This window comes from Juglans microcarpa x Juglans regia, chromosome 6S (assembly GCF_004785595.1).
Source record: "Juglans microcarpa x Juglans regia isolate MS1-56 chromosome 6S, Jm3101_v1.0, whole genome shotgun sequence".
Lineage (NCBI taxonomy): Eukaryota > Viridiplantae > Streptophyta > Magnoliopsida > Fagales > Juglandaceae > Juglans > Juglans microcarpa x Juglans regia.
The window spans coordinates 17,041,419-17,058,800 of NC_054605.1; the positions used below are offsets into that span (position 1 = coordinate 17,041,419).

The 17,382-nt window shown below is 33.4% G+C and overlaps 1 protein-coding gene across 1 annotated transcript; it reads left to right on the plus strand.

The window, feature by feature from the left end:
* The first annotated feature begins 12,790 nt into the window (after nucleotides 1–12,790).
* LOC121237806 (BTB/POZ domain-containing protein At3g05675-like) lies at nucleotides 12,791–15,462 on the plus strand. Its single transcript, XM_041134689.1, has 2 exons — nucleotides 12,791–13,027; nucleotides 13,995–15,462. The coding sequence occupies exon 2, from the start codon at nucleotides 14,065–14,067 to the stop codon at nucleotides 15,358–15,360; it is 1,296 nt and encodes a 431-aa protein (XP_040990623.1). The 5' UTR covers nucleotides 12,791–13,027; nucleotides 13,995–14,064; the 3' UTR covers nucleotides 15,361–15,462.
* Nucleotides 15,463–17,382: the final 1,920 nt, after the last annotated feature.

A 17,382-nucleotide genomic window follows, 5' to 3' on the forward strand; every position in this document is an offset into this window, starting at 1 on the left:
AACGCACCGTTTGGATTAAATGAAAACGGTGCATTTTACTAAAAAACAACTGAAAAAATACCTCTTCGATTGTAAAAACGGTGCCTTTTATTTTTTCATCTTCTCCATCCACGAAACTATTCTCCACCTCCCCTCCCCAGCCCTCTCTTTGTGTTCGACTCTCCCCTCCCCTGCCCTCTCTATGTGTCGACGCCCTTGAGTGAGTCTTGTGTTGGTCCATAGAGCGAATAATTGTTTGGTCAACCCTTGAGATCCGGATTTATATAGAATTTGACAAAGAATAAGTAAAGCTTGGACCCGCACTAACCCATTACTCATCCCGTATATATTTGCTTGATTCACAACTTCATCGGAAGAAATCAACCCGTATAGATTTCCCCACATTCTTCTCATCACAGATTTCACCATTTCGTTTGACAAATTTCCCAACTCACACAGTCACAAATCCAAGCACAGATGAACAGAGAAGAGAAAAAAAAGCTTTGATCTTGGATCTTACCTATTTCAACATGGGTACCAGCCGACGGAAGTTCAGGAAAGGGCGGGAGAGATTTTGGAGGAGATTTGCTGAAAAAAGTGCAGAGTACAAAGCGGAGACATATTAGGTTTTTTGACTTTTTGGGCTTTACTTTTTATTTTTTAATAATATAAATACTGATGTGGCAAAATAACACGTCAGCTATGTGCTCATAGAGGCATAAATTTCGCCTGTATGTAGCAGCTCCCATATATATATATATATATATTATATGGAGTTTTTTTTTTTTTTTTTGGTTATAAGGAGTTTTTAAGTAGAATATATAATCAATTATTATAAGCTGGTTCATGCATTCATGCCGTCCTTGCATGCATGGTATACGTACGTACAAATATAAAGGGATGATTGGCTTTTGTTTATACAGAGATCATGAAGTTAATTAATTTATAATATTTAAATAAAAATTGGTGGGGAGTCCGGAGTACTACTGGAGTTATTTCTGTAATTATCTTTGAGCTTTCGAGAGAAACGTCCAATTAAGCAATATTATATCGATAGACAAAAAGTAACGAAAACAATAATAATGAGTTACTTAAACTAATCATAAAAACATTAATTTAATTATTTAATTTATATAATTAAATATATAGTGGCGTGATAATTATGTTATGCATCTCTTTCAGTACTGATAGTCTTATACATAGAAAAATTTAATTGTAAGCGATTCAGTACATTAATATGCGTACCCATTCAATATGATTGGTCAGAAAGTAGATTTTATTGAAAAAAGTACTAATTTAAATTTAAAATATGAAGACAACAATATTAATACATAGATTGGTACACAAATTTACTTGAACATAACAAAACTCTATATATACACTTCGTCTCTGCACTTTTTTTTTTTTTAATGCACATACTTCATTTCTACAAAACAAACGCACCAAATTAACAAATTAACGTAATTTTATGGAATTTGTTAGATCTATGTTACAATAAAAATGATTTTACAATCTGACATACATACTACATCAAGTCATGTCAATTTATAATTTACTTTTATATAATCTTTTTGTAATTAATATATATATATATATTATATATACACACATTGAACGCAAAAAAAGTTAAAAAAAACCACTTTCTAATTAACCTGCGTGCGCCATATATATATTGGCTCGGTCTGAATCCACCCAATCGAGTTCATCCAAGCGCGCGATTGTTGCGCAATTCCATTCATTTTAATGAAACACATAGATATACATATAAATTCTAGGAGATAAGTGGAATGACGCTTTAACCATAAAATAATTTTTATAAAATTAAATTCACAAACTGACGTAATTTGATGTGATATGCTAGATTATAAAATAAATTTAACGGATTATAAAATATCACGTCAGTTTATAAATTTATTTTTATAAAACAATTTTATGATTGTAGCACTCTGCTCATATATATATATAAAAGATGATTTTAAGAAGATTATGTTCTTAACTTAAGGTGTCGACCATGGATGTTGTCGCCTGGCGGAGAATATTCCGTGGAGGGGGCCGAAGGGGGGACTGAGTCAAGTGATGCTATATAGTACCACACTCTCATCTTATTTTAATTATATTAAATAGTTTGTGATACATTCATCACCATTAGATGATAAAAAAGTATGTAATAAATTAGTGAAAAAAATGGAGAATTAACTCGTGTTTTAATTATTTAGGATATGTCATAATTCTAGGTATATTTATATATATATATATATATATATATATATATATCTCCATCCAGCTTCATGATGTTTTGATGAGAATTAATTTTCCAGAGAGTTTTTTAAGATATATTTTATAACATCTTTTAAACATCAATTATTACTCTCCAAAGTAAATGATTATAACTACTTTTGGTTCCAAGATCGACCCTTTTACGTCATAAGATCGATCAGTTAATTGTCGTTTCATCTGGTTGGCAACAAAAGTTATTAATTACCCATTTCTCTGATGAATAAGATCAGCCATATTTGAATGTTAATTTGGAATTAACCGCCAGTATTTGATTAATTAGCAGAGTATGTCAGTATCCAATATATATCTAATATCATCATGACATGCTACTAAAAATTTATCATTTACCGTCTTATTTGTATTCTTTCCTTTAATTACAAAAAAAAAAAGAATATTTATGATAAATTATTCACGATAAGAATGATTATTTATGATGCGAACAGACTGATCATTTTGATGAAAAATAATTATTTTCATTAAAAAAATAATATTTGGACACGAATAAATATTTTTCTTGTAGTACTTTCTTCTTCTTTTTTCATTTTATTTTTATTTTTAGTGACAAGGGTTACTATTGGGGTTTTGACTGTATTAGTCCTGCATGCACGTCGTGTAAATCTCTGATCCCATATACCTAACAAATAAATTATATAGAATTATTTATCTTGGTTAATTCTTATTTACTGATAATACCTCTAGGTTATATATGTATATAAATTAAAATCTTGAAGTGGTGCCTATCAAACATATTGGATTAAGTTTAGAGTTTTGCTATTCATTAATGTCTTCACACATGACCACAATTATTTTTTTATTTTTTGGTTTTATTTTTTTTAAATTAATTAAATTTTTTTATTTATCATTTATACACCACGTATTTAATAAAATAAAATTAAAAATTATATATAATATATGGTATGTCGATAATGATAAATAAAATTTTTCTTAATTTTACGAAGAAGCTAGCCCTAATAATTCGAAGGTACGTCTGATACCTTTACATGCATGAGCATGGATAAAAGAGAAGCTTGCAGCTTATGTCATGAACAATGTATAACCTTGCCTCCCACAGTACTCCCAAATCCCAATAAAGAGGTGGCCAATGCGATGTTCTTCATGTACGTACATACGTACGTACATAGTTATAATGTTCTTTAGACTAATTTAGAGTATCTGATCGATGCATCGATTGTCCCTGGCCTGGCATGTCATGTCTTGTCAACCTGCTTACAACTTACTTGCTTTTCATTAGTTGTCTCAGGCTAGCCAGCTAAAACAGCTAAATGGCCGGAGTGTTATCTTCAATCGCAAAGCTAGCCCTCTTTCTCTCATGCATTGTGTAGGGTATCCGAGGTCCAAAAACCTAAAAGCTTAGAGACATACATTATTCTTGATGATAGAACGAAAGGAATGTCGGTCCAATACCACTAACAACATGATCTATATTATATGGGTCCCGGCCATGCAACTCCCCGCCATTTATATGGCACAATAATTATCTGCTCCTATTCTAATTAGAATCTTTACTTCGCAGTACCTCATGCTATTTTTTTGGATCTTTCACATTGTCTGTTTTAGAACTAGCGAGGTTATAAGTAGATTTCAATACACACTCCAATACCAACGACTCTTTTGTTTACTAGGGTTGTGATTTATAGTAAGATTGCATATAGAAAAATGTTTCGGTTACAAAAGAATTGTATAAAAATAAATATACAAACGGACGAGATTTAATGCGTTATGTCAGATTATAAATTAATTACTTTTATTGTAAAGTATTATACCTAACGCATCACATGAAATACATCAGATTGTAAGTTTACTTTTATAAAATATTTTTGTAATTATACGTAGAACTTCTCTAGCAAAAGGACCATTCGATATTTCGTTATCTGATGATTAATGTTTCCAAAACTAATCATACTCATGCGTAAAAAATGATTAAAAGCCAGTCCAATATGCGTGCTTTTTTAACACATTGATCTTGATGTTCATTTGTTAGTCAACATTGAGAATTATAAGGTCTATCTGGGGGCACTTAACTGCTTAGCATTCCATTTTCTCTTTGTGGGTATATGTCATACAAAGGGGGAGATTGAAAAGACCCACAAGCGATCATTTAAGACGCAAAGTTAAACCCCATTATTCTCAGCATCACAAACCCTTTCATTTTCAGTCGCGAAGCTTATAATTCTGTCTCCTATGGGCAGCACACGCTTCATCATAGCCGTTGAGAACAAAGTCAACGGCAAAATCGCTTAAAAACTTTTTCCAATCTCTTTTTCTGCTAAAAAGTGTGGAGGATTAAATCCAATGTAAGATTTAGGCTGCTCATTAATGTCTCCTTGCTGTTTCCACAAACTTTTTTGTATTTTAAGGAAGAACTGCAGCTTATAAAATGAATTATCTGATCATCAACTCCATAAGAAAAATTATATACACCATATTATCGTCTCATTTTCATCCTATTAAGTATGATGTGGCACATTTATCATTATTAAATGATCATTTATTACATACTTCTATATCATTTAATGGTGATGAATGTGCTACATACCACTTAATATAATTAAAATAGAATGAGAATGTGATATATAACATTACTCATGACTGCTGGAACTTAGTGACAATATCAATCGAGTAATAAGAGGTCCTACCTATATATGATGATTGAATGAACAAGAAAGATCCGCTCAAACATGCACATTAATTATAGTCGTGACATAGTGAAATGCAGCTAAATAAGCTTTATTCTCTGGCACAAAACATGCTTTGCCCTGTGAAAAAAGGGCAACGGGACCAATTTAATGGATATCGGACAGAAACTATCAATGAGAACTATCATGGCATGTTCTCTTTCTACTAGTACTATCAGTGGCGCATGTGATTATAATTCAACTTTGCAAGTTTTTGACTAGTGATAAAGGGAATTTCATATCTCTTTTCATACCTCGGGAATCATAATAATAATAACAATAATAATATTATTGAATATAATGTAGTAATTCGGGAAAGTTGTTCTCTTTTTCTTTTTACAAGGAGCTAGCAGCTAGCTTTCTTTCAATCCAAACAGAGGCATTAATAACGTCGTTGTATCTAGTTGTCGACATCCTTTAGTTAAGTCCAGTTCTTTTCTTCTTCCTTCGCTTTTTAGTACCAGTAAACGTTGAATAAAATGTCGTGGAAACTTCAAGTACTACATCTTTTCTTATTACTTGAAAGAACACCAATTTAAAACGTACGGTTGCGATTGGGTAGTAGTGAGGTATAATTCTAAAGTACTTTATGAATAGTAATAAAAAAATAATAATATAATATTAAATAACAGTAAATAATAATAAATAATAGGTAAAATTTAATAATAAATAATAATAACTAAGAATACCTCAGTACCGAAACTAGTCCCACGTCTAATCCTGCAGGAAGTTTAAAGTTGTCAAGGCTAGCCAGCACAACATTAACAAGGTTTTGAAAAAAATTTAAAGGGCCTTAGCTCGTTCCAAATTAACCAAATGACCTAGCTGGATCTGAATTAATATGAGGATACCCTTTTAAAGAATGATCAAAGGAGAGCCTATAAATTATTGCTGTCAGGTTTAATTGTGGCATTTGACAAAAGATTTCCTCAAATGACTCCGCCATCATAATTATAATGTAGTATTAATTTGACATGTTGGTCTCTTTGCTTCAACCTTTACAGCCGAAAACTCTCTGATCTTTATTAATTTTTATCATTAATACAATGAAAAATGAAATGGGTTCCTTCTGCTAGCTTGTAGATTAATTAATAAATTATGTCTTGGGCTTATTTCTGTTGGGAAAAGTTTGCAAGGAATCTCACACTTTTATGGAGAGCATGCAAAAGCTGACAGTGCAATTGAGCTGCCACATAAGCTTTATACTGCCCAATAAAAGACTAGCATAAATGCTGATCTCACGGGACCTTTCCCATGCATGTTACCATGATCAGTACCCGGCCTAGAACAAAAGGGAAGCAGCAGGATTAACATATTTACATATAGCCTGATCTGATCATACCCAATAGAAGATCATTGGCAATTTCTGAAGGTCTAAATAATCCCCCCACAAAACAAACACGAAGAATAGATTGCATGTTTCACTTAATATGATTACAACCGGAAATGCACACAATGTGCATGTTAAATGGCCGCTGTGCATTGCAAATACATTAGGCCAATAGAAATAACCAAGAGTTTTTCAATCGAAAACATTTCTTACTGGGGACCGAAGAATAGAAGTGATCAACATCGATCTTCATCAGGAAAAAGCAAAAGACGTTAAATTTGGAGCTATAAACCACTAATGATCCAATAATCATGCCATTTCGATCTCCTTTGTATTCCAGAAGGTACTGGTCTACTCCGCAAGCAGGGACGCAGGCAGGCCAGGCCCCCACCCAACTTTTCTCGGCTCCCTCACCAATGCATGTGGGCCCCACCACCTCGGAAACATACCCTACCCCCGAAAAAAAAAAGTCTTTATCCTATACTACTGCACCTCCGACAATGATTTTCCGACATCGGCGTACTGTCCCATGCATCCAGAGAATGTCTTCCCTCTATGTCTTGTGTCGACACCTGCATGCATATATAATAAGCAATGATTCTATGCGATCATTCCCTCCCAAAACTCTATGCGCAGCTTTATATATTTTCTCGACTCATAAAAAATTGGAGCATTGTTTAGGATACGGGCTACTTTCCAAGTTTCATCGGTTCCATGCTACTTTAACAGAGGGGTTATACTAGCCATTAACCAACATTAGATAAGACGTTCTACATCTTAGTTACTTCTTGATCATAACATTACTAAAAAAGAAAATAGCGTATATATTATATATATAATATTAGGTATCATAATTCTTTATATACCCGGTCCACGAGAGAGATTTTCCTATTATTCGCCGTTAGATTGAATCGGTAATGGAATAAGAGGAACAACCAATGGGGCACCTAGTTGCATTTTTTTTATTTTGATGAGTGCTATAACTTAAAAAAAAAAATTCTATAAAAATAAATACACAAATTGACATAATTTTATATAGTACATTAGATTGTATTATATGATCTATTTTATAATTTAACGCGTACTATATAAAATCACGTCAGTTTATAATTACTTTTATGAGCTTACTAAGAAGCCAATCTTGGTGAAATGGATTCCACCTCCTTTTAGGACCCTCAAATTAAATATTCATGGTGCTTTCAAAGGCAATATTGGTCCTTTTGGTTGTGGTAGTGTCCTTAGGTCCTCTAATTGCTCCATTATTGCTAGGTTTTTTTTCTTTTTTCTTTTTTTGGCTTTGGTACTAATACTCTTACAGAATTATCAGCTCTAAAATTTGATCTTACTATGTGCTATTAGTTAAGTATTTATGAACTCATTGTTGAATCATATTCCCTCGTTGTAAATTGGTTTAATCCTGAAACCAACCCCTTAAAATATTTTGATATTTGGGATGATATTAACAGTTCAAGCATCATTTTCCTTTTAATCTCAAGCATGTTTACAGAGAGGGTAATGTTTTAACGGATAACCTTGTCTTATTCGGAGCCCTGGGCAACACGGCAAGTTTCTCTTCTCTAGTTCAATTGCCTAAGCATATGCTTGATTTGCATGTGCAAGTATGGACCCTATGTAATCTTCTATTATTAATTTTCTTGTTTCATTTTCTTTAGAAGGCTGCTAAAGATACAAAAAGATCACATACATTGATGTGGTACACTGTCAGTGTGCCACGTGTCTTTTTTTTTTTCCTCTCTTTTTCCTCATTCTCCCCGACATCTTTTTTTTTTCTTCCCTCTCCCCTTCTCCCCTCCTCCCCATTTCCCTTCTCGTTGTGTCGTCACCTTAGTCGCCTCTTACCAAAGTCGCCGTCAAAGCTTCCTCACCCTCGCCAACGTCGTTGCCGCATCCCTCACCTTCCTCGCCACTCGTCAATGTCGCCCTTCACCCTCGCCGTACATGGCGTGGTTTCCTTGCGCATGGAGTGGTGTGCACATGGCCACTGCTCACGACCCCAGTGGACAAAGACCGTGGTTGCGAAGTCAAAAATCGCCAGCAGTCCAAATGGTGACCGCCAGCGAGTCAACTGGTCTGAGTGCACCTTGTCGTGCTTGGTGTAGTTTCCTTGCGCACTACGTGGTGCGCACATGGCCACTATTCACGACCTCGGTGGACGGGGGCTGTGGTTGCTAAGCCAGAAACAGCCAGAGGTCCAAATGGTGACCTCCGGCGAGTCAACTGGGCTCACGGTGTGGCACCGCGAGGCGTCTCTTTTCTCAGTTGAGTTGAGGGGTTAGAAAAAGGAGAGGGAAATGGAGAGGAAGGGAGACGCACAGAGGAGAAGAGAGAGAAAAAAAAAGTAGAATAAGAAGAATAAGGGTAGACGGTAGTGTGCCACATCAATGTATGAGATTTTTTGTATCTATAGTGTTCTCATCTTCTTTAAGAGCTTGGTTTTGAGATTTATTGTAATCTCATGCTCCCTTTATATACAATATCCATCTGTTATAAGTGAGAGTTATCAATAATATTGAGATACCGTCATATTTTTAAAAATATATATTTCTTTTTTATTTTATTTTCATCGCGTTATATAAATAATATCTATTTTATTACTCTGAGATTATCTTTTATTGTATAAAATTTAATTTCAAAAATTAGTAACTAATATCACCTCGTTATTGTTTGTAGACAATATTAAACTTCGATTAGGGAAAAAAAAAAAAGGACAACATTAAACTTTTAAACATTAATGTAAGATGTACTTCGCACAAAAAAAAAAATCGTGTGGGAGATATTGTGCGATGGTTGCGCGAGAACCAAGAAGCCCGAATCGTTCGCTTGAGGTGCGAAACGTGGCTAATCCTCGACGTTAATTCACTTGTCAATCGGACGATGGCGGTGATTTTGAGGGCTGATTGCCGGTTATAGAGGAGGCAGCAAAGCCGGACGGTTCAGATGCTTTTGTTTCTTCTTTCTTCTTCTCACTTCACTCTCTGTCTACGACCGAGTTGTGGGGGACCACCTGAGTCAATGTGGGTTGTCATTGGGTCTAGTGCTGCCACGTAATCCTCATTTTTTGCGTGGAACGATAATTGTGTCAGGCACCACGTCATCACTCTCCACTCTCTTAGCTTTCCCTAGATTGATAATTTTTTTATTTGAAGTCTGTAAAATCAAATATCTAAAAATTTAAAAAATTATATAAAATCAATATATTAAGATTAATAGCTTAAAACTCGATTGTTTATAAAATCTGATTCGAGATTTTTAAAACTTTAGACTTTAATTCTATGACCTATATGAGAATTGAGAAAGATAATTATAGTGTATGGATTTTTGTTCTTGTTAGTCCCTTCATCAATATTAAACATATGTACTTATGTGCAAATCTAAGTTATACAAACAACATAAAAATAATTATATAATTTAATGCGGTTTGATATAGTACGTCATTTTATAAAGTATTTTTTTATTATAAAGTAAATATAATATATTACATTAAACAGCGTCAGAGTGTAAGTTTACTTTTATAAAATCATAATCTAACACTTCTTTTTATTAATTCATTACTGGTGATATCTCGGTCTAAAAATATAATCCCAAAAATCGTTTTGTTTGGATAATATTCACACCATCAGCTTGCTAGATTTACCTTCGTTCTGGGTCAAAAGGTTATATCATTCTCAACTAAGTGCTGGAGGAATACAGAGTACAAATGTGGCTAACAAAAATATAGAAAAGCTATTCCATTTAAAATACAAAATACTAATTAAGACATCTACACCACACATAATTCACTTAATATAATTTGATTTAAAAAATAAATTTTAAATTTTAAATTTTATAAATCAAATATTTTTATTTAAATAATGTGAATGATGTGTAGTATATAAGCCTTAAAATAGCATTACTCTTTTAAATAGATCATTTAAAATCGATGCTTGACTTCCAAGAACGAACTTGGTCGTGTGTGTGTGTGTGTGTGTTTTAATGGGCTGCAGGCTGCAGCTGGAATATGTGATTTTGAACTTTCCAGATATCCATTTATTAGCTTTTGGGCTCAGGGAGGCTTGGGCTTCTGACTACAGGTGGCTTACATGGGCCACTTCTGATCCTTCAGTTTTTTTTACTCTATTTCATGTTCCATGTTAATAAATCACACGGATCCTTAAGATTTCTGTCCTATTTATAAAAAGTAATAAATAATTTATAAATATTATGAATAATTTATCAATAGTAAGATAGTCTGAGATGATATGAGATCACCTCACTAATTAACCAAACGTAGTTGATTTAAATAGAGATAGATCGGCCTTATAGCATCTCTTAGCATTTATGTTGTTTGACACACCAATCGTGTAGACTGTTGGACTTCTAATTCAATTATTCTTGGTTTATAGTATAGAATAATGAAAATAAATGATATTTATAGTTATAGAGTGCGTAAGTTTTGTACATTATTTTTTTTAAAAATAAATAAATATAAAATATATATAAAAAAATTATTTTTTAATAATAATTTAATTACTTTTTTTCAAATTAAATATTCGAGACTTATAGATTTTATAATTATATATAATATTACTGCAACGAAACATGGAGAAGATCTTGATATTTACTATTCTGTAAATCTAGAAAAGTTGTCTACTCGCCTATGATATCATAGATAGCTAGTTTATACCACTTGAATATTCGCTGCATCATGGTTTAAAGCCGAGAATGCTCGCCCAGAACAATTTTTTTGTTTTTTTTGGGTTATATAAGTAAATAATTTTATTATAATAATTTAAAATAGGTAGAGGTTGAGATTACAACAATCACTTAGTTCTCTGACATAGTAAGTAATAACTACGCGTAGTGTTAAAATTCGTAACGATAGATACAATCATAGTTTATATAATTATGTATTTATTTTAAAAAAATATGTATTTTATTATTAAAAAATTAAAATTCGTAACGATAGATACAGTCATAATTTATATAATTATGTATTTATTTTAAAAAAATATGTATTTTATTATTAAAAAATTAATTTTATATATATATATATTTATTATTTGTAAAAAAAATATGCAATACTTTCACTTTATGACTGTAAATACTATTTCTCAAATAAAATATAGGAGAGAGAAGTTGAGATTTATGTTAGCACTCTTCAAAGAGATCTGTTCAAAATTTTTACTAGATTCGTGAGAAGACTCGTCATAACATTACTTAAGAAGTCGTTTGGATTGAGAAACATTAAATCCATCTCATCTATCATTATAGTCTTTTCAAATTTCCATATAAAATATAATAAACAATTCAATTTTTTTATATCTCAAAATAATAATAATATTAAAAAATAATATTATAATAATATTTTATTTAACTTTCAATTTCTATCTAAAATCACCTCATCTCATCTCATTAATATTCTTTTACACTTAGATTCCGTTTGGATACAGAAATAATTTCATCTCATTATTATAATCTTTTTAAATTCTTACATAAAATATAATAAATAATTCAATTTTTTCAAAATTTAGAATAATAATAATATTAAAAAAATAATATTTTGATAATATTTTATTCAACTTTAAACTTTTATCTAAAATTTATTTCATCTCACTATCTAAACGGAACTTTATTATTCTAGTGCTTGAAAATAAAATAGTTTGATTTAGTATAAAGTATTATCCAACATGACAGAGAAGGATCTTGTCACAAAATGGTTTAAGATTCGGTTAATTATCACGACATATGATTAAATATAATCTCATTCAATCTATTCTTTTTCGGCCACTTTGTCTCGAGGGCATTAAACAATTGCTTGTGCATGCCCAACTTGTGCAAATTGCAAGAAAAACAAAGCAAAGAAATTGCCACCCTTTCTCGTACTTTGAGCCTCTCATCCTTGAAGTTAGTAATCAAATGAATTTCTTTTAAACATCCCATTTTCTTTATTCTCATATTTTGGGTAAAGTTTTGTTTATTTTTACAATTTTTTTTTTAAATGATTTCATTCTATCTCATTTAATTATTATAATTTTTTTAAATTTTTATACAAATAAAATAAATAATTTAACTTTGTAAAATTATAAAACAAAAATAATATTAAAAAATATATATTTTAACAATATTTTATTAAATTTTTAATTTTAATCTCAACTCATCTCATACGCAAAAAATAAATAAATTTTCTATGCAAACTCAATAACTTAATTTCCTTTGGATAGAAAATTATATCTCTATAACTCTTTTATAATTATTTTATAATCGATCAATACAATTAGACTGTTTCATTAAAATTAAATATTAATTTTATAAAATATTGAAATTGTAAGATAATTATAAAAAAAAAAGAAATTATAAGCCAATAGTTTTGTAATCAAACACATAAACAGTTGTCTCTACCAATCATTTGTCACCCACTATAAGGTAATTATACTGCCAAGTTCTATCGCCCAATTTTGCCCTTTTAAGTATTTGTTATAATCACTCGGAAGTGTACAAATCTCCTATTTTATTTTAGTGTGTATCAGAAGCCAGAAGGTCACATCTGTCATTTGGAACTTTTGGCTTCTCATGTTTCTCACAGCTGAAGCTGAACCAGAGCGTCAGAGCGAGAGTCCCTAATATGTGATGAAGGCCTTCAATTGCGTTCTTGGGAATTTCAGAATCACAGGCAGATTAGCTATTAGCGGTAGAATTGTTCTCTGGGGTTAAAGCCCGGTTCACCCGAGATTTTGTGCTCTTACGGGTTAGTAGCTTTTTTCACAGATTATCCATTTGGAAAAGTTTCGTCTTCATCTACACCTACTAATCGTTTTGATTCATGCTCTGAACGCATATTCTAGTTGGGCTTTTGATTTATTTTCCCGGATATTTTGGGGGTCTAGCCCTAGGCATATACCCATTTAATGGAGGATTTAATTCTTGTTAGGAGCTTGAGGAAAAAAATGTTGGGTTTTGTTCTTCTCTGCTTATTTAACAAAGAATCTCATTAAAAGAAAAAAACAAATGCTTGTTATCATTTTTCGCTTTAGTATACGATTTGTTTGGTTAACATGAGAGTGGCGAGGAAATTTGAAATTTTTACATTGATAATGTTAAAGTTTGTGTAGGATTTATCACTAACAGGTTGGGGGAGGATATAGGAAAAGTGAATAAAAATTCTTGCACTATAATAGGAATGTTGAACTTTCTCGCTGGGCTTTCTCTGTTTTGCTCAACACATGATGATTTTAATTCGCTAATGTCCTTCTTTCCTTTGATGTGGTATGATCAAGTTATGGTGCATTTTTGGACAGGGAAATGAATCAGCTAAGAGGCATATTAGTTTGTGATGAGGCATAACATCATAGGAATGCACTGGAATAATTAGTGATAATTTTCTTTCCTTTCGTACATTCGTTGGAAAATAATGACTTCTGTTTTCATAGAACTTTTACTCTTCTTGTCCCTTTTTCGTGGAAATTGAGTAAATTTGTATCGGTGTCCAGAAAATCCTCGAGTCAGTTTAGTAGACAGGCATGTTCTTATGCTGTTGGAGTCTTGGAGATATGCGCAATGATGGCTATGTTTGTACTCGTTTTGGAGTCTTTTAAGTTCATGAGTTAGCCACTGCGTTTTAATTCATTCAGTTTGTAACACTTCTAAAGCTTTTGTTCAAACATATGGAATCTATGTGAACTGACTTCTATTTTCTTTTCGTATTTGTTCTACAGTTGCACTTCAATTCAAGCTTCATTCTTTAGATTGCATGAAGCATGAATTTGGCTGTATTCCTCTTCAGACATGGACAAATCCATAGCAGCCAAGACTTACAAACTTGGTGACCAGGGCACCAGTGACATTGTTATATGCTTAAAAAATAGAGAAGGAAGACCTGAATGCTTCTACTCTCACTCCTCCATCCTCATAAATAGGAGTAAATTCTTTGCCAGTCAGCTCTCCCATCCAAACTCTAGTACTTGCATTGAGATTTTCTGCTCAGAGTTTGACTATGATGATCATGTTAATCTTTTGAGGCTGCTGTATCTTCCTGGAGAGTTGGTTCTGGAGTCCTTGGGCTCTGTCAAATCTGCTATTGGTATTCTGCAAACAGCTGTTGCCTTACATTGTGAAGAGATCACCCAGAGCTGCATCCAGTACTTGGAGGCCGTTCCTTGGGAGGACAAGGAAGAGGAACAAATTTTGAAAGCAGTTACTAAATTGGGTCCAATAGCCATGCCTATATTAGCCAGAATCCAACCCGTGGATTTAACTGCCACAAAAAATGTTTTTGTTGCTGCAGTTCGCTTTGCCATGTCCATTGGTGGACCACATACTCCATTTGGAGATGAGCTAAAGACTTCTGCTAGAGAACAAGTTGAATACATGCTAGGGGAAGATGAAGAGACACCATTAGTTACTGCAGATCATGAGTTGACATCAGTGGTAAGAATTGGCCTTTCAAAGATATGTTCATCATTTGAAAGTGAGTTATCCTCTCTGCTTTTGGAGTCTGAACTTGCGTGCGAGACAGCAGAGGATAAAATTTTGCAGACTTTATCTGATATCGAATGGATGAGTAACATACTTCCTAAGATGGATTTAATGAAGGACTTTGTGTCTAAGTGGATTGAGATCTCTGCTGGTGTTTTAGGGATGGTTGAAGATAAGAAACTCGTTTGTGCCATGTGGGGTGTGAAAGTAAAGTTGATAGAAGTGACCAGTAAAGTCATGGAAGCAGTTGGCTATGGCAGTGTGATTCTTCCAGCACCATGCCGGGTGCAATTGCTAAAGACATGGCTCCCTTACATACGGAAGATAAAGCCTCTCTTGGACTTAAAGGGCAACAAGGGGATGGGTTTTCCTTACAAGATGAGCGAAGACCTGTGCCAGAGCATCGAGGGGGCAATGGTGGCATTGATACTGGCATTGCCATCAAATGATCAAGCTGATATTTTGGGAGATTGGATGAGAACCGAGCAACCACTGTTTCCTGATCTGAGCGAGGCTTTTGAGGTCTGGTGTTACAGAACCAAGTCTGCAAAGAGAAGGTTAGTGCAGGGATTAGACAATGTTAACAATGCCACTGTCAGCCTTTGAATTCTCTCTGTTGCAATATAATCATTTTATGAAATCTGATGAACGTGAAAATCCTATTCATGTATTTTGAAGGAACTAAGTTCTATCTGAATTTTTTTTTTTTCCATTTCATTTCCATGTAATTTCTAAGCAGCTCAAATTCCCTACGTATTATTAAACCCAGGGCATGATTAATAGGTTATTAATGTCCATGTAGGTAGTTTTGGTGGATCATACAAAGATAATAAAAAAACCATCTGAACTTGCAATATCGGTCTTGATCGGTCTTGTACATATATGAATGAAGTAATAATTATTAGATAGTTCTAAAAAAATAGACACGTAGTAATCTCGCCCATTTAATAGGATACCATATCAATAAAAATTAATGGTTATATAAATAACTTTATTATACAATCTCATGATTGTGTGAGAATACACCTACTTCTAGGGCTGTACAGAAATTGACGGCACCGGCCGCCACCGACGTGAACCGATCGGCCGCGTCAGGAACCGGCCGGAACTGGTGGAGAACTGGTCGGCATGCGGTGGAAATTTCAAGAAACCGACGTTCAGCGGTTCAGTCACGGTTTGAAGCTGGACCGGATCGCTAAACCGACCGATATAATAAAATCTTTTTTTTTTAATATACCTTTATCGAAACGATGCCGCTCCACTTAAGTTTAAGTGGAACGGCGTCGTTTTAGTTAATAAATATTATAACAGATGCTGGAAACGACGCCGTTTGGCATTAAATCAAACGGCGTTGTTTTATTAAGGACGTAAAAAAAAATAATAAGTCTGAAATGACGCCGTTCCACTTAAGTGGAACGGCGTCGTTTCGATAAGAGTCTTCTTCTTCTTCTTCCCGAATCCCCTTCTTTTCGAATTTGCTCATGCAACTCTCTCTCTCCTCTGTAACTCTCTTTCTCTCCTATGCATCTCTCTCTCTCTCAGTCTCTCTCATTATTCTCTTAGTAGAACTGTCGAGAACCGACGCCGATCGAGAACCGTCAGAGAACCGCCTCGATCGGTGTCCTCCTCCCCATCGACTGGTTACGATCGACGTCTCTCCTATTTTTCCAGATGTCGGTCGGCGTCAATTTTACTCAAAAACTACACTGACGACGTCGGTTTTCCCCTCTGCCTATTTCTACTAAAACTAAAACTATATACCATGTACTTTTTAGTTTTTTCCTGAACAAAAAGAATTAAGTAGGGAAACTCCAAGCATTGTTTACCTTTACCTACCTGTTGGAAAATGCTTTACATGTTTTGGAATAACCTTAACTGTAGGTCCCAGAACACGTTGTTTTGGACTGGAACTTTGATCCTTGATAGCAGGTTCCATTTCAAAGTGTATTTTTTTTTTTTTTTTTGACATAACAAGGGTAGGAGGAGATAATTGGAGTTGGAGGTGGCTTTCCAATCTCGACGTGACTATAATAATACTCTATTTATTGAAAACCGGATAGGAAAAATTAGACAGCGCAAAGTAGCAAGTGCTCCTTCTCATGGAATTTAAACCATCGAAGGGGAATGTTAAAGTGTCGTTTAGATGTTGAGTTGAGTTGAGATAAGTTGAATTTTTTATAAATAATAGTGAGTTGAGATGGTGAAGTAAATTTTATAAGACCCACTTAATATGATTTTAGATGTATTTGAATATTAAGATGAGTTTAAATATATTTATGAAAAGTTGAAAAAGGTTGTGATTCTTGCGTATAAAAAGATGTTGAGTTAAAAAAGATTGTAAGTCTCACGTGTAAGTATGTTTTGAGTTGAGATGAATAGTAATTGAGAGATGAGTGAGGAGGAACTAAGAGGTTGGGATTGGGTTTTCGGGTAGCGTTTTAGTTCTACGGGAAACAAGGGGTTGGGGTCAAGCTTAGTGTATTTTGGGTTATTTTTCACGAGTTTATTGGGTCATTGAGGTCAATGGGCAAGGTTTTTTCTTGTATACATCAGTGTACTTGGTTATTTCTTTTTTATATTTATAATATTTTTACTTATAAAAAAAAATGAGTGTTTGGATGTTAGACT

Coding starts and splice junctions, on each gene's coding strand:
- LOC121237806 (XM_041134689.1), top strand. CDS start 14,065: ATGGACAAATCCATAGCAGCCAAGACTTACAAACTTGGTGACCAGGGC.